Below are 24,053 nucleotides of genomic sequence, written 5' to 3' on the forward strand. Positions count from 1 at the left end.
AACTCACCTTATCAGTGTTAGCCTCCGCCCCTGCTGCTGCTTTTAGCCACGGATGCCTCCTGCGTGGCTCACTGGACGCGGGCGCCGTCAGAAAGCCGCCTGTCAGAGGCGACCGAGGAGCCAAAGGTGGGCTGAAATGTCCAGCTCGCTGCCACATCATGGTTGGCCGGTGCTGCACAGCCAGTCCATTCACCGCTTTGGTGTCGCTGTATCAACTCTGGGTCAACATGACTCAGCCATTTGTGCTGTCCTGACAGAACACACGCCAGCAGCACTGAAATCATCCACGTGTACACCCACTGGCCCCGTTCTGTAAAGGCTCGGTGCGTAAGCAGTTATCTGATCAGCACACGACATCCAGTGCCCACGTCTGTAGTTCAGCCAAGATTCTCTGTAACCGCAAAGTTAAAATTGTAGCTGTACATATTTTTGTCCAAGAACAAGAAGGGCTGTGATAATGAAAAGTAGAATGCTTTTCAATTTTGCGAAGGCAGCAACTGTTTTAGCAGCGGCTTTTGTTTTTACAGCTTGTGATGGTCAGCTGCTTAAATTATGCTACATCTTTGTTTAAACAATGGGTTTTCTTAATTAAAGCATTATACATTTTAAAACACATGGACAGTAGCATAAACGGAGGCTTCCGTTCTAATTTGCCTAGTTTTTTTTTATTTTTCTGTGAGCTATCTCTGACCATCAGGTGACAGGAAAAGGCTGACCAGAGAGATAGAATAACAGGAAGAGAAACCAGGAATAAAAGGGTAGAGCGCAAATAACCCAATCTGTTTATTATTGTCTGCATTGTCTGAAATTCTGTGTGTTATCTCAGCCAGATGTTGCCACAACAAAAATCTGAAATCATACTGCGGATTAGTGAGTACTCGGCAAGTATCGAGGGGCGTTTCCTCTCATACTATCACACTGTTTCTATGAAAAGTTTTACGGGAAGTATTTTTTTCACATGATCTCTTCCTCTTTTTGTTATTTCTGCAGCTCTTTCATAGCCTCCTTTTTCACTTTGCTGCCTAGTAACACAAGCTGATAAACAGGTCTGAACTTGAACTGGCCTGAACAATGAGGTGAAGTTGCTGTGTCAGTGAAAAGGGCAACACTGTAGCTGTTATTAGTCGGGTCACAAATGCCCATAAGAGGAAGTCAGGCAGAAGATGCCACTCACGTAAATACACATTTAGTAGCAGATCGCTCTTAAACGCTGCTCTCATGGAACAAAACCATATTGACGCATTTCTCTAATAATGAGTTCGATCACTCATGGCCCCTTGAGGCAACAGCACTGCAGTTTCCATGACAACTGGGATTACGGGATAGACGACAGTATTCTGATCATGCTTTTTCATCGGACCACAGCCATCGTCTTCCTCACACGTGAGATGCACAGCGTGGCTTGTCTTTCAGTTGGGGAAATCACTCCCCTTGCTCTTGAGGAACTCTGCTGGTGGAGGAAGAACAAAATGGGCCGAATGCATAGCGCCACTTGCTCACCCTCCACTGCATCAATGCAGGCCCAGTGCAGAACTGTTTGCTCTCTCAGGGGACACAATGCCACCGCTCATTATCTTGTAGGCTGACGTCAAGCCTGGTTTTTGGTGATCAGCGGACGCTTCTGGTGTGAGTTCACTGTATAAGCAGACTTTGATTAGCCCCCTTAATTGGATTAAGGCCAACCCCACTGTGGACACAGGATTTTTCCATAGTTATATATGAATAATAATTTATGTATAACTATGGCATGTATGCATTTAAAGTTATGTGAGTGTGTTACTGGTTGGTATTTCACAAAAAGTTCTTTTTATCTGACACAAACTAGTCACTTACATCCATATTCAGCAATGCAGAGCAGTTGTTGTAAAGCACTCAGCACAGAGTGGCTGTATCTACTTTGGAACCACATATGCTTCATAGTAAAAGTCCCACAAAAAGTAATTTGGGCTGCATTTATATTTGACCAAACTTTGCAGTTCCACATGCTTTTATGCAGATTTAGCTGTTATAATATAATGTGTTGTACACTGTGCAGGTTGACCTGCACAGTGCAAAGATGCACAAAGATGATTGTTGCACATGACAACAGCAGATAATAATCTTAAATTGATAATATTATACATTCCCCTTTATGATTTCAGATCCAATAGTAAAGCTGTGTGGTGTTAATGACGATTGACAAAGTTCTTTACTGTTCTATTTTTCTCTTGAGGAGAAGTCCTAACATAACTGCTGAAACCAAACACGCTCACGTTTTTCAACACCCCTGCTGTTATTGTCACACGTTGGAACAGTGAAGCTCAATTCAGTCTTGCAATAAGTAATTATAAAAGATGGCGGTTTTACAACAACGTTGAGCTCAATTAGGCACAACTGAGTGAGCACTGTAGCATTTTCAGATGCCCGGGTCTTATTGTTGGACATATAATTAATACCTAGTATGCCTGTGTTGTTGTTAGTAAATGTACTTAAATATCGCCTCTTTCTTGAAGTAAATGCTCTTCTGTTGTGACTGTTTCCTAAAAATACAGATGGCTGTGCCTTATAAACATTCTGTTTTAATTACAGCATCAGCAGCAGACTGGAGTCCGCCTTCAACACGCTGCCTCCATATTTTTTTCATTAACATGAGCTGTATAACAATATATGCACACGCAGGCCAGGATACAGAATGTGCTGCCTTGTGACTGAGCTTGTTTCCATGCACATTATGAGTTCATCCCGTATCCCAACGATGGCTCACATGTTCCAGCCGGGGTCAGGACACATTGTGGACGGGCCACTGTACGGTTGTACGGACGTTTCACGAGCGCCAGGAATGCGTGACATCATTCTAACAAAACAGAGGATGCTCAGTCCCGTTCACCCCCAGTACAACACAACCATGTGGGGCTTGTTCCACCCATTCCATTGACACATAATCAGATCAATAATATGTGATAATTTCTCAGGCAACACCTGTGTGTGTATGTGTTTGTTACGTAAAGATTACAACCTTGCAATAAATAAACAATAACTACTGAAGAAAGAAAACATATCAATAAAGAATGGCCATTTATACCAACAAACAAAAAGCCCAAACAATAAACAAGCATCTACACCTTTGTCGTCAAAAGAAAAACTTTATTTCCTCTTCATCATAAATTAGTATAGAATATTTTTCCGTAATCAAAGGTTCTAGGGTTAGTTTTTGACTGTATTGTTATTCAACGCCGCTCCCGACTCTGGATGTGAGCGCTGCGCCTTTAAAGGCACCCGGTTCCCGGTCTTCAGTCCCAACCGTCGGTCGCGCGCGCCAACGGTTGTCCCACGCGCCGCTGATTCGCGGGCGGCCAGCTATTTAATCCGCGCATTAACCCCGCGTCCGCTATGTTAACAAGTTTGAAGTGATCTTTGGACAGCGGTGCCGAGGATAAAGTTTTGAACGAAAGCTTCTCTGCCGGGACTGTACGGCAGCAGCAGCAGCAGGAGGAGGAGGAGGAGGAGGAGGAGGAGGGGGGAGCTGGTGGGGTCGCCCGGGCTATCGGAGCGGAGCTGCTCACGTTTATAAGCGGACACACGGCGGCTGGTTCGGGGCAGTTAACGCTGGACCCCGACTGGACATTTCCGAACGGACTTTTAAACTTTTACGCTTCGTGCTGGACCGTAAAAGAAACGGAAAAGTTGGGAGTAGCCGAAAAAAAAGTTTTTCTCACGGTCTGGGGCGCGCGAGCTGGACCCACAGCCGACGTTAATAATTCACTTGAAGGTAGCACCATTTTTTGAAGTGTTAGCTTAACAGGCTTAAGCTACACGTACCTCACTTTACCGGGGCGACGCGCTCAACGTTACTTCACAATGGATAAATACGAGGATTTAGGACTTGAGGCGAGTAAGTTTATCGAGGACCTGAACATGTATGAAGCTTCTAGGGATGGTTTGTTTCGCATGAGGAGAGATGCAGGAAATAACCCCGACTTTGAAGAGACAAGAAGAGTGTTCGCCTCCAAAATGAGTAAAATCCACATGCAGAAGCACCAGGAGGAGTTGGCGAAAGGCAACCAGGTGGTTAAAATGAATGGGGGCCACGGCAGCGCACATTACACCAAAGACAGACCGCCCATCAACAGTCACAGACCGGCTGAAGCGGCGGCGAAGCCTCCGATACTGTCTGGCCCCGTGCCGGGCACCGTGCCTGGGAATCAGTACGCGCAGCTTGACGGCCAGAAACACCTCACGGGGAACACGTCGGAGCCTCCAGCTGGCAGGGCTTATGGCCACGGAAACAATTACGATAATAAGGAGCGTTTAGAGCCGCAGCCATACCAGCACAGCGCCCCTGCTCCGTCCAGCCCAGGAAGCGCGTCTCGCGGCGCGCCCACACATGCTCGTCACCCTGTCAGCCCGCCGGCTGCCTGGGCCCCGTCCACAGACGGCCAACTTTCCTCGTGTCTCAGTGACTCTGGGAGCAGATGTGAATCTCAGCAGCAGCCCCAGCCCCTGCCTGCGCTTTCTACAGCCAACCAGCAAAATCACGCAGTTGCTTCCACCATAAACCAGAGTGCACCCTCCCCTGATGGACCAGCCAGGGCCTGGGCTGGAGGGCACTCCACCTCAGCAAAGCCTGACCTCATCCCGGCCCTTCACCTGAGCGCCTTCACAGGGGGAGCGGATTCATGCGTGCAGCAGGTTTCCATACAGCCATCAGCTCATTCTGCGTCACATTCTCCAACTCCAAGATCCTCCACTAGCCACACTGGCCATAATGGTTCTCTACCAGCTTCCACTGTGTTACCGGTGCCTTCTCAACTCAAAGCACAGGTGACGTCTACTGGCTTGAACCATGGTGACATCTCTAAAAGCCACGGTCAAGGTCTCGTCCAAGTACCCAGCTCTGCACAGGCTGCCAGCACCGAAAGTGAAGTCATTCGTTCCCCTAAAGCTGTCCAACGACCCTGCCAGTCTCTCCTCGCACAAACCTCTGACCAGGGGCCTTCAGCAGCTGAAGTAAAGTTAGAAGCGCTCACTAAACAGTTGGAAAAAGAGATGGATGCCCAACCAAAGGCAGACTACTTTGGTAAGATACTGTATTTAGACATCCAATCGCATCAAAAAGCCTCTCCTGTGAAGCCTATTGAATGATAGAACTACCCACCCACACCTCACAACATAAATGCACTTGTAGATGTCAAGTTTATGCTTTTAAACCTTGTCACCTTCACACTATTTCCTCTCTGCATCCCCAACACACAGACACACACATTTTATATCACACCTTAATGGTACTATTAGGCAGATGCTGGATGCTTTCTTTTCTTCTGTTGATTGTAGATAGAATAACATTGTTTAAATGATTCACTGTCTAAGCTCTTGGCAGCTGCACCAACCTTTCAGTAGTAAAAGGTGGGGCCAAGGACAAGAAGAAGATTTATGGCCTCCATAAGATTGAAGCAACTTTCACAGCTACACTCATTAGAGCTGGGTCACGTCTGCCTGAGCTGTGTGCTGTTGAAAAGGAGTTTCAGAATTTTGTTTTTTTTTTCAGCAGACTTAGATTGTCTGACAGTGGTACGGTTTGTTTTTTATATGACATTGTTACAGATATGTGCTGCAGGCTTTTCAATACCAGCTAAGATTTTATTTAATACATAATGTCATGAGGGTGTTCCTGGAGCCCACCTGATGGCCAGGTATTTGGAGCTAAGGCCTGTCATGAAAATTAGAATTAGACTACTTTAGGAAGGACAGGTGGTGGGAGGGGAAAGAGTGCAAGATGGGGAAAACACCCCCTCTTGGCATTTTTGCTGCGCGATGTCAGGATTGTACTTCACAGCCGTCCTCAGCTCTGCTGTATGCCTATATTGATGTGCAAAGGAAGATGTTCTGGGGAATGCCACCAGGTTTAAGAGTTATACAGTGTGTTTCCTTTTTCTGCTCACAGCCCACACACGGCTGCTCTACAGAGTTTCCCACCAGAACATGGCTCATACTCTGAGTCATGCTTTTGTGCCAGAAAAAAAACATGTGTAGGCTAGTTTACGAAAGAAAACTTTAATGTCTTCCTAATGCAGTCTAAACTATTTGAAGGAATTATCACAGTTTATAAGACTTTTCTGAACACTTTTTTACACATGTAATTTGTATTTGCATATTAGGTTTCTGGGAGTTTACCTTTCTTTGTATCCATCAAGACTGAATGTAACTGAAATGCTTTTAAAAGTTCTAAAATTTGTATCAGATCTGCAATGTGTCTGTACTGTATACAGTATAGATCTAGGGTTCAACAGGCTTTCCAACTGTATACTTGATACTAATTGGCATAACTGCAGTTGAAGGTTCTGGGAAAATTAGTCCAGTGCCAAATGGCTGCACCAGGGGAACGCTGAAGAATGTCTGAAGGAAGAGAGCAAGGAATTTTAGTAATGAGGTCCCAAAATACAAAGAATGGGGGAGTCCCAGATGACTTTAGGGGTGCCTGCAGTGCAGCTGAATGGATGAGTAGACAAACACAGGGATTTAGGGACAAGTTCTTGGATGCGTCTTTGTCCTTGGCCACAAGAGCCAGAGAGGATATAAGATTTATAGACAGTTCATCCTAGCAGGGCTAAGTGGTGGGACATCCCTGCATTCTTCCTTCCCCTTCCCCTGACTTTCACTCACACATTTAGTGGAGCATTTAGTGTTGTGTTAAGATGGAGGATTAATTTATCCCATCTGGCTGTTGAGTGTAAAGCTTCGTCTTAACTCTTCCCAGGGATTCTTGGCTTCTGGTCTAGCGGGCTCATCGAGGGTGTGTGTGTTTATGCTTGTGTTAGTGAGTATGTGGTTGTGTGTGCATGTAATATTCTCCAATGCCTTGGGTGTTTGATTTAATTGCATTACTTTTTAGAAGGAAGGCTGAAAAAAATTAAGTAGTTATGTTAATGTAATCAGTAAATATTGAAAATTCTATTTCAAAACTAAATATTTTAAATACTTTAACTATCCTGCTATTAATAACGTGAATGTGGATGAAGAAGGGTGTCATCCAATAAAAAATGTAGGAAAAAAATAATTTAAATCTCAGTGCATAAATGTTACACTATATTGAGGCAGTACTGTGGTTGGCATTGGTATTTAGTTGTAGCTTAGCATCATTTAGCACAACATTAAGAAATGTTATACCTAAATATACCTAAATACCTAAACCTATACTACCCAAGGTAAAACCCAAGGAACCTTACACCAATAGTCTTGGTACCTTATTGGTAGCAAGTGTAGCTGACCTTACTTAGGGCTCAGTGCCTTGCTTAAGGAAACATGAAGCAGCTGGGAACCAAACCAACAATCCCACTATTGTTGCTTCATCCACCCTATCAAGTCTTTGAAGAAACCTCACCCCATACTGAGTCTGAGCTCGTGTCAAAAGCTTCTGTCATCGGACAAGTCCATGTTTTAGTTTTTCTTCCAGGAAAATCCGATGTCAGGTTCTTTTTGCCCAAGACAAAAATGACCCTCCAGGATGTTATCTGCATATCGTGCAAAAGGTACTATAACATCTGTCGTGACCTATCCTGTTGTTTCAGCCTTTGGATACTTGACGTGGACCAATCAATGCCTCATTCTGAACATGCTTCAGTGGTAGAATGAAAAGTACTTTCACAGCTGCTTGTTCTTAATGTTTGATGTTAAAAGAGAATCAGCCACACATACTGACATACTGACAATTAACAATTAAATGTGAGGATAAAAAGATGTAGCTATAATGATGTAACTGTAATCAACACTTCATTTTATTATTTTAAGCTCCCACCCACTAACAATTAACAATTTAAAAATATGTGCAAAAAATACAACATGTGATGGGGTTTAGAGTTTAGTCAGTGCATTTTAGTGAAAAGCAGCCGTCTACTACTGTAGGTGCTTTGACAGCTGGGTAAGGTGAGGGGGATAGGAGGGGTACACTTTAGGCTGCATGTTTTGCTTGCCCTCCCCCCACTTGCAGTCAGTCAGTTGCCTGAGTAATCACGCTGTTTTGGAATATGGGAGTCTGGCCAAAAGCAAATTTGTAGTGGCCCAACTGGCGACGACTTTTCTGTGAAAAGAAGGATTTTCTGTTTCCAAACAGAAGATAGAACAGACCTTTACTAGAGTTTTGCTCTGGAGGGACACTGTACACATTAAATCTGCAGGAACATTTTTATATATCTAATAATATTCCTGTTAATTGTTAAATGTTGACACAAGTGTCAAAAGGTCTTTGCAAGTATGTGATTTGAAGGACTTTCTAGCAGTTCTCGTAGAAATGACTGCTTTATGTTCTTTCATGTAAACAAAATACCTTACATAAGAACAACATTCCTTTGCTCTCCAATAATATCCCCTGTTATCTCTAAATCTTCTGTCCAGCCATTGGGGCCCCTGGTGATGTGTTGTGTCTTAGGGTGAATTATATATAGCCCAGTTGTATGTTGTGTTACTGAGTGTCTTTGAGGAAGGCTATTAAATATAACAGCGTGTAATTTTAGCGGCGGCCGCCGCGTGATGTGAGTTTGATACAGTGGCAACAGAAGTTTCTTTGTAAGTGTTTGAGGAGGTCCTGGGCTGAGCCAGGCTGGGCTGGGCTCTGCTGTAAGCTACATTTCTATGTCTCCAAGGACATGTATATATATATATATATAATTAAAAAGCACACATAGTGGGTAATGTACATTTGCACACAGCCCATTTTTTTGTGCTGCGATTTAGTAGCTACACAGTAACCTGCTACAGTCTGTAGCGATGATGGTTGCTATTTGTCATGTGTTGTATTCTGCCAACCAATATGCCCACAGTGAAAAGCGAGGATTAGTAAGCAGAAGATGCGATTAAAAGTATTTAAAAAAAATTAAAGTATTTCTTTGTGCGCCTTCAGGAGAGTGCTTCCTGTTGAAAACCACATCAAGAAAGATGCATACTGATCACATGGAAACCTCAAGTTTCCATTGAGTGGAGTTATGCAGAGTCGTTAAAGACACAGGTTTTACTTTTCTTAAGTGTTTCTAATATTCTTTTGGATTTTTTGAGTCAATGGATTAATATTAAGTGGAGTCCAGTATCTTGATATGAAGCCACATGGACTGTGGGTGTTGGTAGCAAGACTTTGATTTTTATCATGTTTTATATTGACAGAGATCTCGGTCTTTGAGCCAAGTCAAATAAGCCTAATATGTTAGTGATGTAGCCTTCCAACCAGCTTCCTGAATTCATTTTTGTCTCAGTTGTTTTCCTGTAGCTTTAATTAGATTAGAGTCTCTACTATTTTTTTACTGAGTAATGTGTGTCTCCTGTGACTGTTCTAACAGAGGGTTCTGTGTTATGTTGCAGGAATCTGTATAAAGTGTCACAAATCAGTGTATGGTGCCAACCAGGCCTGCCAGGCTATGGGTAGCCTCTACCATGACACCTGCTTCACCTGCAGTGCCTGCAGTAAGTACACACAAAATTGTATAAGTCTGTTCAAACACATTTGAACCTTTGACCAGCATACATGTGAAATTTGTGTCGTCTCGTCACTAACAGGCAGCCAAAGAGCTTTAAATTCATGTCATATATTTTCTTCTTAGGACACTTATTGTCCAAAGCAAAACACACATTTATTTGGGGATTACTGTCTCCTCTAACTGGTGTTTGATTTCTGGGTGTGTCTGTCATGTATCCAGCCCACACAAAAACACAAGGAGCAAGCTTTTATGCCAGCGTAATTTATCTATGGTTCACTGAATTCCTTTGTAGTATAAACCTGTATTCTGTTTTCATAAATTGTTTTTTCAGTTCCTGTTCCTGCATAGCAGTAGCATGCTGTGCAACGGCATGTACCCGAAAACACCTTGAAACATTATTTGTTCGGAAAGTAATTTATTTTTACTTGGGTATGGCAGTCTGTGGCTTCCTGACTACATAACAGTACATTCCTCCGGTTGTATGCAGGCATAATCCATCTCTCAGCTCAACTTAAAATGTTTGTCCCAGTTATGAGATAGTAGAGTATGTAGAGTATCTCTGGCACTGTGGTGACCTCTACTCAGGCTCATTATTCTGCAGCCCCTATGACCTTGCTGATTAGTCCCTCAAATATATGAACAATATCTCAGTGTTTCCGTTGTTGCTGTGTAAGAGTAAGAGGAGATGAAATAGGGGAGATATGTTGTGGCTCACAGTGATGGCTAAAGTGGAGGTAGAGAGGAGTTTACACACCGCATACCTCTCATAGCATGCTCTATGTGAGGGCATAAGGGTTGTGTGCACTGTGAGTGGCCCCAGGGAAAAGCATCTCAGCTGGGGAGGAATGCAGGCGTAGGGGCCCCCAGTAGATCAGGCTTACCAAAGACAGTGGGTGCTGTTATGTCAGCTGGTTGCAAATACACACTGGAACATTGGATCTATTCAGTGGAAGCACACTGTCTACCACATGCAGCCAGCATGCAGGGTGTGCTGATATGCATATGTATTATTGCCTGTACCCACACAAATGGGTTGCATAACAAGTGGTTATGGGTGTGAACAGTCTCCCATGACCAGCCTTTTCCTCAAGGTGGATTAGAGGCAGGAGAAGGCTTGAGGTGCTCAGGCTGCTGGTCTGTGATTCAATGCTTTCCTTCCAAAATAATCTATTTACAAACAGTAGTATATGCCTACATGATGACTACACAGCATCTATATTGTATAAGCAAGAACAGACATCTGTCTAATAATATTATCCTTCTTCAGTGTCAAGGTATTATATAATACAAGCAATGATCTAACTTGTCCTGAATCTTCTGGTATGTTAACATCTGGTAGCTAAATTGACCCTTGACCAAACATCCTATGTTCTCTTCACAGTCAGATTTTTAGGCTGCCAGACACAGCTCTTGAAGCGCACCGGAATAACTTTGTCAGTTCAATGTTCATAAATATCTTTAATAGGGTAGTAAATGGTTTTAGATGAGAAGTTTGAAAGTGAACATTCTATAGATGTCTCTAGTATCCCAGATGTGGCACTCAGTGGCAATTGGACCTGCTTAAAGATGTTTTAGCTTTTATGACTATAGCAATGATCTGACTACATGAAAATTTTCATAGACATCTATCAATTAGTAATCTACTCACAGGAAAAAAAATGTTGATGAACAAGTCACTTCCTCATTGCAAGTGCTTACTCAGAATTGGCCTCACACAATTTATATATTGATGTAATTAGAAAATGGTCACGTGTTTTGTTCTGTCCCACAGGTATTTTACATTTTTATGAAAGTGCTCAAGTTCCTTCCTCGTTCAGCTCTGACTCCTGACTTTAATTAAGCTCTTATCTTTCGTTTAAGCTCAGAGCTTTCCTTCTTTGACTTAGTAGGAAGAAGGCAGGAATGCAAAAAGAGGATGGCCCATATCTCGCTTTTATATTCTTCATCCTAACCACGATCCTCTAGGGACACAATTCCAAGACAATCTGTTAGTAATTACCCAAGGCCAGTTCTGCACCTTGGCCCAGTCTAAATGACTTGTCTTCTTAAAGTAGTTATTGTACAACCATTACCTAGGTCTTGATTTCTCTGTGCAGTGAATTAAAGACAACAGCAGCATGTGTTTTAACAGACCTATATATTAAATTGTGGGAAACGAGTTAAATAATCGAATAACTAAATAATAAAAGGTTGTCTGCTTATTCAAAACTAACTAAATGTCTAACAAATTAAAATATTAGATCATGTAGCTTAAAATCTTCACAGATGTAAAAGACTGCAAGGTCAAAATGGACAACTTCATCATCACGCAGTATATTTTGGCATATCGCCCAATCTTGATACTATATGTACCTTGTGGGCCTGTACCACTGAAACTGAAACTGAAAAGAAACTGAAATAAAATAACACGCATTATATGTTTCTTAGTGACTATATAACTGCTTGAGATACTCTGGATGCAGGTAATCAGGTAAATAGAACATTAAAGGAGATATAAAGAGGCCTTCTGTTCAGCAAGGTTAACCCCCCCACTGCCAAACCGTCCCCTCCCTCACCTCACCACTCAGAAAATGCGAGGAATGTTGTCTCTTCCTGTGGGACGTGGGCAAGAATAGTCACTGAAGTGAGCAAAGGGGTTACTGTGTATGTGATGAGATGCCAGCTCCTGACCATAGACGATTAAATCCCCAGACAGTCAGGAAACGCATCCAGTATGTGGAAAGACACTAGAAAGGATCAAAGAACAAGAATGGTGGGTCGTTGAGGGTCTTAGGCTGTGGTTGCCATGAAATCTAATAGAGCAGTGTTTAATGTATTACACCTGTCATGTAATTTGATTTAATCAGCATTTGTCCAACATGTGTTAGATCCAGATGTGTTTCTTGACCTACTACTGCTCTGTGTTCTAGCAGTATTATATTAAGACACCAGCACACCAAAGACCCGTTTATTTGATTTATCTGCCTGAAACTCAGCAGGATATAATGAATATTTCAAGAAGGTCCATTACTAGCGAATGGCTGTGATTAATCACAGTCATTGTGCATTAATGCTGTTTCTATTTTCTGATCTGGGTCTCATGGCTTTGGAGGATTTTCCTCTAAGCCTTTTTTTAGTATGGTTTAATTTACTTATTGTATTTCAACAATATCCATTTTTTTTTGGGCAGGCCGAAGACTGAGGGGGAAAGCTTTCTACTATGTGGGAGGGAAAGTCTTCTGTGAAGAGGATTTTCTGGTGAGTCAATACACAATTTTTGTATACCTCTACTAAGACATGTGCTCTTGTTCCCTTTGTTGTGACTTTTTTAGATTGTGCTGCACGTTTTACAGTCGATTTATAATTATTTGTAGTCAACATTATATTCTATTTGTAATTAACTGAACATTTTGTACATATATTAACTTATATGTCAGACTTTATCTTAAATACAAAATTAAGGTTTAAGTATTTGACCTCGTGGCCCAGTTTCCAGCATTTAATGCAGCCAGTTCATATCCATTTCCTTCTTTGGGTGGGACTGGAACGAGGTCAGTAACTGGAGAAACTGCTTTGCTGTGGTTAATAGGCTGAAGGGTGGTCATACCATTCGCACCAGTATAACTGTATGAGATTTGCAAAAATGGAAACACAATCCATACTGATTGGATGTACATTAGGATCCTCTGAAACCCTCTGGTAGATTTCTCAGCTTAATGTCCCTGCTGCCAGTGTTCTTGCTGTGTTTTTGTAGGTAATCAAACTGTCAATAACTCAGTGTGTGTTTACCCCAGCAGCTCTCTGTAATTGCCTTTCTACCAAAAGCTCATAGTTGCTCAATTAAAATTTATACAAATGTGTAAATGTGCTGTTAATTATGACTGCTGGCCTGTCAGATCTGTTAATACCCAGACAGCGCTTGTACGTAAAACCTAATAAAGCTGTTTATTCAAACACATAGTAAATGCTATGCTATTAAGGATTTTTAAGAACACGTTTACTGTCTTTTGTAACAAATTCTGTACACCTCAAGCACAAACGGTGCTTGTTGTTTATTAGTTTAATCAGAGTTCCAGATAGGGAAACAAGCCATTTAGGAATTTTAAGGAGGTGTTTTAGTTTAACTAATAATGATTGTTGAGTCTTGCACTCTGGAGATTCTGCATATCCAGTATGAAACTAATACTAAGAGAATTCAGCTGTGCATTAAAAAACAAATTCCAATGACATCATTCTCATCTTTCCTCTGTCTCTTCCTTCAGTACTCTGGTTTCCAGCAATCTGCAGACAAGTGCAACGCATGTGGACATCTAATCATGGACATGGTGAGTGTCTGTTCCACCTCTCCAGCTGTGTGAGTCAGTGTCAGCAGAGCTCAGCAGAAACCTAAGAGTCACTTCAGCCTAAATAAGCTTTCTGTGGACACATCTGGATAAAAACTCAGAGTGAAGCTTCGGCTCTGTGTGGACACCCCTCCTGAGCTTGATTCAGATTCTTTTATCATTACTTATTAAAATACACTCTTTAAGTTTTCACAGTTAGGTTATTTTTATCTTTATCCTATTCTCAGCTGCTATGACAATCCAGTTTACCCACAGGTATCATAAAAAACTTAAATGAACTAAAATAAAATATTTTTTAGAAAAATATCTATTTTAATCTCTTTTTAATTGTGCTGAATAGAAGAAGAAATGTGAGTGGCAAATTGATGCGGTGATATTCTTTACTCATTTCTGTCTATAGATCCTCCAAGCCCTGGGGAAGTCATACCACCCTGGCTGTTTCCGCTGTGTCATCTGTAATGAGAGCCTTGATGGAGTGCCCTTCACTGTGGACACTGAAAATAAGATCTACTGTGTCAAAGACTACCACAGGCAAGTGTTACTTACAGTCGCAGTAGTTCAAAGTAAGATAAGTGTGTGACCTGTGTTAAATTAGTTTAGCATGACACAGGAAAAATGTCTAGGTTTCATATTCTAAGTTAAGTTACTGCACAGTCTTTTGACTTTTTCTTGCCGCTGCAGGATCAGGTTGCAGGTGGTCTGCAAAGGTCGACTAAGTTTCTCTCTGCCACGTGTGACAGACACATGAGAAGTTTAGTTAGTGATGGTAAAATAGTGAGGAGGACACAAGGAAGATCATTGTCCAGTAAGCTACAGTAGTGTGAATAGTGGCATGCAGCCATGGTGCCTCGATCCAAATTCAACATTAACATTCTCTGTAAAGTCAGAGCGTGTGTGTGAGGAAAATGTTAGTCCTGTTAGCCAAGTGTAGAAACTGCGTTATAATGCAAACAGCAGCCGCTGTAGCTCCACCACAGCAGCTCTGCTGGGACAGCATGTACTATAAAGCCAAGCACATGGCCAGTCTCCGTCTCGCAGCTCCCACATGTTCTCTGTACTGGTTAAGTCAGACAAACCTTATTATGCCCTATTATGTATACAGTATGTGTTTGACTTTTACACATAGTTATGCCCATCCACAGAGAGGCCCTTTGTGATTTCCTCACACACCCAGATGCCAGCCATATGTGTGAGATTATTCATTTTGAGTCTGGCTTTTCACTGCTTTTTGAATTTGTGGAATTACGTGTGTGAGGCAAATCCAGCACATCTGTAAACCTGGCATCAGGAGTCTGGAGAAAAAGAAAAGATGCTTAGTGGGTTTAAATATCTAGAAAGAGACATGCTTGGAATGTTGATCTTTATATTCATATACTGTATTACATCGAATTCATTGTCCTTCGTGTCACTGTTTCGGAAATATCCAAATCCACTCTGCGTATTTTTGTACAATTTGCACCTCTATAAAAAGTCTGTCTCTGTTTTTATTGTACTTTTCCAGGGTCTTAGCTCCTAAATGTGCAGCGTGTAACCAGCCCATTCTGCCCTCGGAGGTAAGTTCCCATCCCTCTGGCTTTAGGACGGTGTATTACACATCCTCATGCACTCTATATTCTGACAGTACTGTAGATCAAATGTCTAAACATTTGTACTATTTCCACAAAGGTTTTAGGGGTTTATGTATTATCATATAATTGGGAATAATTCAATGGGTAATGTAGCCTGTTTAGTGACTGCACATCTTTATCTGTGCTGTGGGTTTTTCAACAACAGCATGTGATGGGCTGAAGAGAGTCAGAATTATTGTGGCTCTTGACCAGTACCTATCTAACACCAGAGGCCATCAGAGCACCTCCGACAGTTTGAGCTTCTGGACATTTTAAGCATGTCCTGTTACCGCAGCCATGAATGCCGTGCTTCTCAATTTACAAGTCACAGTGACAACCTAAAACATTGTGACATACCAACATAAACTTAAAATACACTCAGTGTTGACCTAGGCATGGACTGTATGTTTGGGAAACAAATTACTCCAATTCATTCATAACCTGACTCTAAAGAACGATAAACTGCAACAGCTCTATACCTTAGTTATCTCCAGGGTAATGAACCAAGTCTGATTATTATAAGCTCTTATCTACTGCATGTTTACTCACATATTAATTACCACAGAAAACTTTAGTAATTTGAAATAATTTGATAGAAGACACAGTATGAGCTCTAATATGTGTGCAAAGATAGTAGAGAAGTATGATTCACACACGTTCAGGACATGCTGACAAAAGCAAGGAAATGTCCAAAATTAGAGCTGACTTTGGTGGAATGTCCCCTGCCCTCCCTCTCAGTAAGCAGTGAGGCCAGTATTTAGAGGAGAGGTACTCAGTGTGTATATGTGTGTACAAGGGTAACTGTGGCAGATGTTATAACCAAAGAAAGATTATTGGAAAAGCATTGCACAGATGAATGTACAGAATAATATAAGGATCTTTGGCTGCATTTATATATGGCTTACTTCTTTAGCACTGAGCTGCATCATTTTGTGTTTTTATCAATAAATGCTCTTGAGTATAGTTTTCTTCTAAGGCTTGTTTGCCACAGAAACAGAACAAAACTTGTGATCTGTGATTTAAGTGCAGCCATTTCAACCTTCGGTTACATCAGTACACTTACGCTTTCAATTGATCTGTTTAAGTTTTGTCAGACTCAGAAGTAGAACAGAACAAGACAGTTGAGTGTCTTCTGCCCGGATTGCCTTCACTCATGTTTGTCTGTGTGGATTTCTTTCCAGGGGTCTGATGAAACTATTCGTGTTGTATCCATGGACAAAGACTATCATGTTGAATGCTATCACTGTGAGGTAGGTAAAATGGACTGGAAATGAAGCCTTGAGCACATCCTCATGCAACTGCAGTGGCTCAGAGGCAGCAACGCTCTGAATAGCTCATTAAGACAAATCATAATAAGTAGATCCCAAATCTTAATTACAGTCTTCGTGGTAATTATGGATTGCTGAGGAAAGCAGGTATACGACACCTCATCATCATCATCACCATCTCATCTCATATTACTCTAGTGCCTCCCTTTTTAGCTGGGACTGATTGACGGTTGCTGTTCTTTCACTTCATGTAAAATCAGTGGGCTGTGAGGAGCAGCTTCCTGGTAAAGTGGTGTTTAACTATTCGGTGACTGTCTTCTACTAGAGACAAATTTAAATCCTTATATAAATGTGAAACTGGACCTGTTATGAATATGGTATTTGGACGCACAAAAGACATTTATTACTGTCCATTCTTTCAGTGGTTGGAAATGAGGTCAGTTTAGAGAAGACATCATTCTTTCAGTGTCATCCATTGTGTCTTTCAGGAGTGTAAGATGGAGCTGAACGATGAGGAAGGTCATCGCTGCTACCCTCTGAATGGCCACCTTCTCTGCCACTCCTGCCACCTGAAGCACATCGAGCCTGGCTGCTCGTCTCCCATTGCAGCCGCCTCCTTCTAACACTACCACGGGTGAGGGGAGACACCTCGTGGATGTGTGGAGGAACTGCCAAATGTTGACCATGACAATGGGAGCAGATTTGTACAATTTTTATTTAAGAGGACTGATTAATGTAATGCATCAATCCATTGTATGCTTTGATGCGTACTATGACAGGAAGGTTTTTGAAGTATCGCTGATGTTTAACACAAAATAGTTATGAAGTATGAATACTTAACAGTATTGTTATAAACCAAAGCTCTACTTTGAATGCAGTGAAGTACAGCACTATATCTGCTGCAGATGTTTTCCATAGTTCTTTGTAAGTGTCTGTTGCAGTGGCTGTGTAAATATATGTACAGCATATACACTATGCCTTGATAATAATATTAACACTTCAGAACACTGCTGTGAAATTACACTTCAGATTTTACCAGTAATTCCTCTGTCCTAAGGTTTTATTAATTATGATCATCTACAAAAAGGATGTGAAGCCCGTTGTAAAATGTGAATCAAATCACAGGTACCTGATCCTCAGTTAGACATAAAGGATAATGTGCTGCTCACTACGGTTCTACTAACTCGTGTTTGATTATGGATCAATCATATGAAACCAATAATGTCTTTTCACAGAATATATATGGACATTTTCTACATGCAAAAATAGTTACTGCATAGTTTAAAGTGATTTTGAATAGTGATTAAATAATGGTAATCAATTCTTTCCCAATTTAAAAATTTTAATGTATAAATACTAGTATCAATTACAGTGGGTGAAGTCATGACCTTTATGCACAATCATTTCATAGATGTCACCCCCCCCAGGCTTAATCCACATTCTGCACAAAATGCTTTACTCTGTTTTTTCCTTGGGTCTTCAGAAATGCGCTTTGGTTAAAGCACTTATAGATGAGTGAGATTTCTATGCACCAATGTTGGCATTAGGCCAAACATTTTCTATTTCATAAAGTTAATACTATTTTGTAGACGTGTAGGTATTCACTTTTTTTGCCTTTTGTACAAATCGTTAAATAGAAATTTGAATGAAGAGATGCGGTTTTGACTGATTAATTATCTTTGCTATTCAGTACTTGTCTTGAGTTTTCTAACTTAATAGTTATGTTCCTTCTCTGCAGCTTGAAATGAAAAGAAAATGTATACATGAAAAATAACATATTTAATAAATTAGTTGCAATTGGCCCACTTTGATTTAAATTTTGTGGTTTAAATAAGAAGAAGATGACACCTTTTTGAAAGGGAGAGATAAAATGTTGTCCTCAGTAAAGGTATTTCATTTTGTGGTATTTAAATAAACAGATTTGTTTTGTCCACTACACTGCACGTTAGGTGGTCCAAGGCCAGATACTAAAATACAAAAGTTATTAAGCAGACCCTCTGATCCTTTAGACACCTTCACCATTGCACCACTGGCCTGACAATGGGTACAAAATAATGGAATACACAAATAGGGAAAATGAATACATTATACAAAAAGGTTAGTTAGCGAAGGACTTTTCAACTAACGTCCGAAACAGAAGCTCAACTACATCAAAATAACAACGAGCCAGCCAGGAGTCGAACCTAGAATCTTCTGATCCGTAGTCAGACGCGTTATCCATTGCGCCACTGGCCCGATGCAAACACCGACGGAAATAGAAATAATAATACTTAGTTATTTATTATTATTACATAAACGAGATCTCCAAATATTTTATTTGTCAATTCAATATCGACCAGCATCTAAATTATTTTCTTTTGTATGTTGACCAAACCATAGCGCGATGGCAGGTTACGTGACTCATACAGCACCAGACAGTTTGCTGCTCATTCAACACAATACCAACACCTACAGTTGTCGTCGTTATGCATCACACTTTAAACGAAGACTTAAAACAACCACAGACTATATGATATACTACTCTGTAATTCTTTTTGCGTTTGCAACAATTGGCACAGAAAGCAATGTCATCATTGGCCAGCAGGTGTCGCCAAAAGACACATGAGCCAGACACTACTAACGGCGAGCACCTCTGCTTAGCAAATACATGACCTCATATGTTTGAGTGTTAATGTGCGAGTGCACGTTTATAGCCGTTCCACTTACATTTAGCAGCACTGCTTTATCCTTTCAAACCCCACTGCCCCCCATTCATAAAGTCAAAGGGCATAAGCACTGTAAATGTCTGGCTATCTGTGTATTGTATTGTTGTAAATGAATATTTACCCAAATTTTCTCTGGCCCACTAAGACACACGTCTGACATGTTTTTGTGTAGACTGGGAAAATCGGAAGTGACTGTGATGCAATGTGATTCTCTTTTTCACCATCAGTTATGATTTTTCACACATGCTATGCCTGAGTGATGTGTGTTGCAGTGTGTGGTTTTCATCTTACAAGATGTCTTACAACATCTTTGTTTACTTGCATCACACCTCGACAGATTTGTGTCAATCAATGAAATCTTTATAATAAAACACAGTGAATCATGTAGGTCAGTGCTAGATATGTAGGTTAGAAGCAATGAGAGCGTTACTCTGCATAGTACATAGACATACACACATGCCAGTGTAACCAATGAACAACCAGATGACTTCATCTGTTCTGGTGGAAGCGCTGGTTTCACATTTTCGTCAGACAGAGAAATATAGAAAAAATGATGTGAATAGCAGTAGCAGATGGATTAAGTTATTTCACTGAGATATATCTGCCTGTGATTCATCTGGAATTGAGAATAAATTGAACCTCAGACCTTGTGTAAAACTAATATGCTGAGAGCTGAGGTAAACAGATAATCTCCAGATAGTTTCACTTTAAAGGAGTCATATCATGCTTTTCATTCTAAAAAATATTTGACTTTAATGTCTCAGTAAGGTCTCTGTAAATTTTCATCCCATAAAACCCTTTAGATCGTCCACACTGCCCCTGTCAATATGTGGTTCTCACTCCCCATCAGCAAACGCTGTGTTTTCTGGGCGTGTCGCAAGCGAAGCTGCTCACCACACCTCTGTGCGGAAGCGCATACCTTTTTTGTTGTTGTTTTTTTTTTTAAATTGGCTCCATGGATACGAGCCACCGCACGGTTAGGATACAATAGGTGGCAGTAGTGCGACATTGAGAATGCAATCCACCACAGAAGAAGACGACCCACTACAGAACTGCACGACATTAGTCAGCTGGTTCATAGCGTAGTAGAACCATACATCTACGATCCCGAATCTGACCCTGAAGCTGAAGAGGAGGCTGTTGAAGTCACCACATTTCGGCTGATGCAAGATGTGTCTCATTGGTAATGTCGCATTTACTTCAATTTAATTGATTTATGTAATTTGCAAAGCGACTAGCGGTTGCTAATGCGAATGCTAAATGGCGTGTGCAGCTTCAATATTCACAACACGACTTACCTGGAAAACTCTCACTAATAGAAAACACTACTTTAGCTCACATTATACAAATAAATAAGTTTGAGAGCATAGCTGAAATAATATAAATACATTTTACATTTACACATTTCACTGTTTTTGTCTTACTTGTGCTGCTGCTCTGACAATTTTATTTAAAAAATGTGCATTAATATTTAGAGCAATCACTGCATGACCTACCTGGGAACAAAAAGCATTGGTTCAAATTATATATTGACCTAACGTATTTTTACTGCTTTTAATTATGTTTTTTGTCATTCATGATAAATTTGACAGTAATATGTCTCTGTATCTAAAGTTGTTACAGGTATCTAGTCTACAGAGGCTAGTGAGCTGGTGCTGAGGATTCCTGGGGTGAAGAATCTGAGTTGCCATCTCTTCATGCTTGGGTTGTAGATGAAGGCAGTTTCCTGATGGATAAAACACTAAAACACTCATAGTATGATTGATGTAGACCACCTGTAGAATAACTCCTTTACCGTTTGAGTAAAAATGTGTTTTTTGTGAGTGCAACACTCATTAAGAATTTTTTTAACTTTATTTATATATAATTTATATGCGTTTTATTTATGGCCGCTTCAACTTTATAGCTTACCATATTAGAAAGAGAAAAACATGTAATTTCAATACTATGATTTCCTAAATAAAAGTGTTTTCCCTTCAGAAACAGAGTTCAGTGAAATACATAATAGTTAAAGCCAACTTTATTGTAAACCAAAAAAATACACCACTACGCCAAAGCTAGAACAAACTGTTACCTTCACACTCCAATGTGCAATGTATAGGTTACTGAGTTAATTAAGAAGTCTGGGGGTTTGAGGACGAAGGAGAAGCTTTTGCAGGGCCTTGCAGACGAAATGCATGAAAGTAGGGTAAACAGGGAGATGTGGTGATCCTTGTTCTCATCACTATTTGGAAGACTGAGCGGAAGCAGTCCTCTACCAGATGGAAGCTGTGGCTGTCCTCACCATCACCTCATCAAAACAAAAGGTAGTGCAATCAGAATTGTAGATTAGTGAAATGTTAATTATTATGTAGGTCAAAACCTTCTCTAATGTAAGAACACACAATACCAGACAAAAAATTAAACCAAACAAGAGGACAGGCCTGTCTGTGCTAAAACAACAGATAAACAGTTGTTACAATTCAAATATAAAATCTAAACAGTATATACCAATTAAAATCTTCTATTACCTATCTTACTGTTGGTACATACAAACTTACATACCTTTACTCCTGAGCTGGGCAGCAGATGTCTGTGTACCAACAGTCTGCAGTGATTTCTCTGTTTGACAGCCTCCTTGCATGTGGGCAACTGGGATTTGCCCTCCTACAGTATAGAAAAGACTGTTACATTTACTGTAAATTGTATTGGTCCTACAAATATAATGGCTATGGTACAAGCTATCGGTAACTGACCAGATAAGCAGCAGGTATTGTAGAGATGTGACTAATTAGCAACTAAGCTTGAAACACAACACAGTAATCATTCCAAGTAATCATGTTAGAATTTGATAGAACAATGACATAACCCCAAATCACAAGTTGATTTAGGCTGTGATACAGGACGGGGTAATAACAAACACAACCGCGTTCATCTGCAGGTTCTTTTTGTAGCGATGACCAGCTGTAGCTCTAAAGTGCAAAGGCCTAAAGGCATGCTAACGGCTAACGCAACACAAACAGGAGCGGCAGCACGTCAACAGGACAAAGGCTCGATCCACCGTTTCCTGCCTGTCGCCGATCGAAGGCCCATCGCTGTTAGCTGTTCCCCACACAGGTGTGTGGTTGCACCAACTCAGAGTAGCACATTTGAAAGGGACAAAGGCTCAGTTGACTCACTGTAGCCGTTAGCGACGCTAGCGATTAGCTTGTCTCACATGTGGGTTACTGCATTTTAAACAGACCCAACTAACATATTTAGATATCACAAGTATCAAGCACAAACTTACTACAGCGAGCTAGATCCACCGCTTCCTGTCTGTCGCTGCTGGAAGGGCGATAACGATCAGCTGTTCTCCGCAGGTGTATGTGATTACAGAAAAAGGACAGACGCTAGACCCACCGCTCCCTGCCTGTAGCCGCTCGATGCCGATAGTCATTAGCTTTTCTCCACACAGGTGTGTGGCTGCACGAGCCCACATGAGCACATTTGAAGGGGACAAAGGCTCGACTTGCTGTAGCCGTTAGCATAGCTAGCTAGTAACTTGCCCCACACATAGGTTACTACATTTAAACGGACAAACTAACATTTTAAAACATTATAAATATCAAGCATGTACTTACTTCAGTGAGTGGATGACGGACTTTAGGAATAGGTCCTTTTTTTCCAACAGGAGCCGTGAAACAAATCCAGCATTGTACGCACCCTCGTTTGAAATGCACATACGTATAAATGCTGAGGCAGTGTTTCTGGCACCGGTCCGTTAAAAATAAAAGTGACCCACAAATCCTCACTTGTTGATCCCTGGTAAAATTAATAGACTTTGGTGTTGGTTAGAACACCCAAGAACCGAACTATTTCTATGGGAGGACTTGGGCGCTGCCGTGCTGGTCTGTTCACGGTGAGTGAGAGGGGGGAAATGGCGGAAGTCCAGTTTTGGTTCGGGATCATTGTGGGGGTGGTGGTTCAGGATTTGCAAGGAGAACTTTCAACCAGTGTGACGAGAACTGGGGAACGGCCTCAGAGTAGGTCGTGGCTGTTTTCATTGGATAAGAAAATTTACGTTTTCAAAATGTGAAAAAAGCAGGAAATGCATTTCTACCGTGCTCAGTGTGTGTATATGTGACCCATAGAGTCATAGGAACGCTCCAAAATGTCTAAAAAGTGGATTTTGCATGATATGGGCCCTTTAAAGAAAATGCAGTGTAATGCATTTAACTCAACAACCTGCAATTACAAACCTCTAGACATCTTTTAACTACACACTTATATGGAGAACCTTTTTTTGTTTTGTGTTCCTCTTGGAACATACATTTTTGACATTTCGGATATATCCTTAACCTTGCGGGATAAGCCTCAGGAGCCTGTATTACAAGTCAAATGGTGTGTTAGGCTTTTGTGGAATGTATTTTGAATACATATGTACCACTCTTTTTTAAAAGGCGTAAAGACTGAAAATGTTAGTTGTTACTTTTAATATAAGTTTTACTCACCTTGATTGAGATATTGTCAGTTAACTATGTATACAGCCTAGTAGTAATGCTATAGAATATATATAATGCTTTAAAATAAAATGTAAAGTTTCCATAGCGTTCCTTTCAGGGCCCGATGGCGACTAAATCGAGCGCTCTCGCTGCCTCTGTAACCCCGCCCCTTCGGTTAACGCCCCCAGTGACGTCAGCCGAGTCCTCCCAATGCGGGGGCTTCGAGGCTGGGCTCCGGCTGCGCCGTG

At 41.1% G+C, this 24,053-nt stretch overlaps 1 protein-coding gene, 3 long non-coding RNA genes and 1 other non-coding gene across 6 annotated transcripts in view; 2 read left to right on the plus strand and 3 right to left on the minus strand.

Moving 5' to 3' along the window:
- The window catches only part of LOC121201691 (uncharacterized), a 24,384-nt gene extending 374 nt beyond the window's left edge, over nt 1-24,010 (minus strand). The window contains exons 1-2 of one of the 2 annotated variants that reach the window (XR_005896742.2): nt 23,815-24,010; nt 8-391 (exon numbers count right to left, since the gene is read on the minus strand). This is a non-coding gene — a long non-coding RNA (uncharacterized LOC121201691). Of the gene's footprint in view, nt 1-7; nt 12,167-23,814 lie in introns of both variants that reach the window. The other variant, XR_005896741.2, reaches the window with a different exon arrangement.
- On the plus strand, nt 3,838-18,438 carry limd1a (LIM domains containing 1a). The gene is made up of 8 exons (XM_029128021.2): nt 3,838-5,056; nt 9,325-9,426; nt 12,610-12,677; nt 13,682-13,744; nt 14,163-14,293; nt 15,264-15,315; nt 16,551-16,619; nt 17,126-18,438. Exons 1-8 carry the CDS (start codon nt 3,838-3,840, stop codon nt 17,258-17,260), a joined length of 1,839 nt encoding a protein of 612 aa, XP_028983854.1. The 3' UTR covers nt 17,261-18,438.
- trnar-acg (transfer RNA arginine (anticodon ACG)) lies at nt 18,800-18,872 on the minus strand. Its single transcript has one exon. It is a non-coding gene; the product is annotated as a tRNA-Arg (tRNA).
- Nucleotides 20,047-21,325, plus strand: LOC129603119 (uncharacterized). The gene is made up of 2 exons (XR_008692754.1): nt 20,047-20,525; nt 20,957-21,325. It is a non-coding gene; the product is annotated as an uncharacterized LOC129603119 (long non-coding RNA).
- Nucleotides 21,345-23,513, minus strand: LOC129603118 (uncharacterized). Its single transcript, XR_008692753.1, has 2 exons — nt 22,945-23,513; nt 21,345-21,988 (listed from the first exon to the last, which is right to left on the minus strand). It is a non-coding gene; the product is annotated as an uncharacterized LOC129603118 (long non-coding RNA).
- Nucleotides 24,011-24,053: the final 43 nt, after the last annotated feature.

The sequence above is a fragment of the Betta splendens genome, chromosome 16 (assembly GCF_900634795.4).
Source record: "Betta splendens chromosome 16, fBetSpl5.4, whole genome shotgun sequence".
Taxonomy (NCBI): domain Eukaryota; kingdom Metazoa; phylum Chordata; class Actinopteri; order Anabantiformes; family Osphronemidae; genus Betta; species Betta splendens.

Excerpts from the sequence above, each read along its gene's own strand:
- limd1a (XM_029128021.2), top strand. The coding sequence starts at position 3,838 with ATGGATAAATACGAGGATTTAGGACTTGAGGCGAGTAAGTTTATCGAG. Across the intron at positions 5,057-9,324 it reads ACCAAAGGCAGACTACTTTG|GAATCTGTATAAAGTGTCAC; the intron begins GTAAGATACTGT and ends GTTATGTTGCAG. Across the intron at positions 15,316-16,550 it reads AGCCCATTCTGCCCTCGGAG|GGGTCTGATGAAACTATTCG; the intron begins GTAAGTTCCCAT and ends ATTTCTTTCCAG.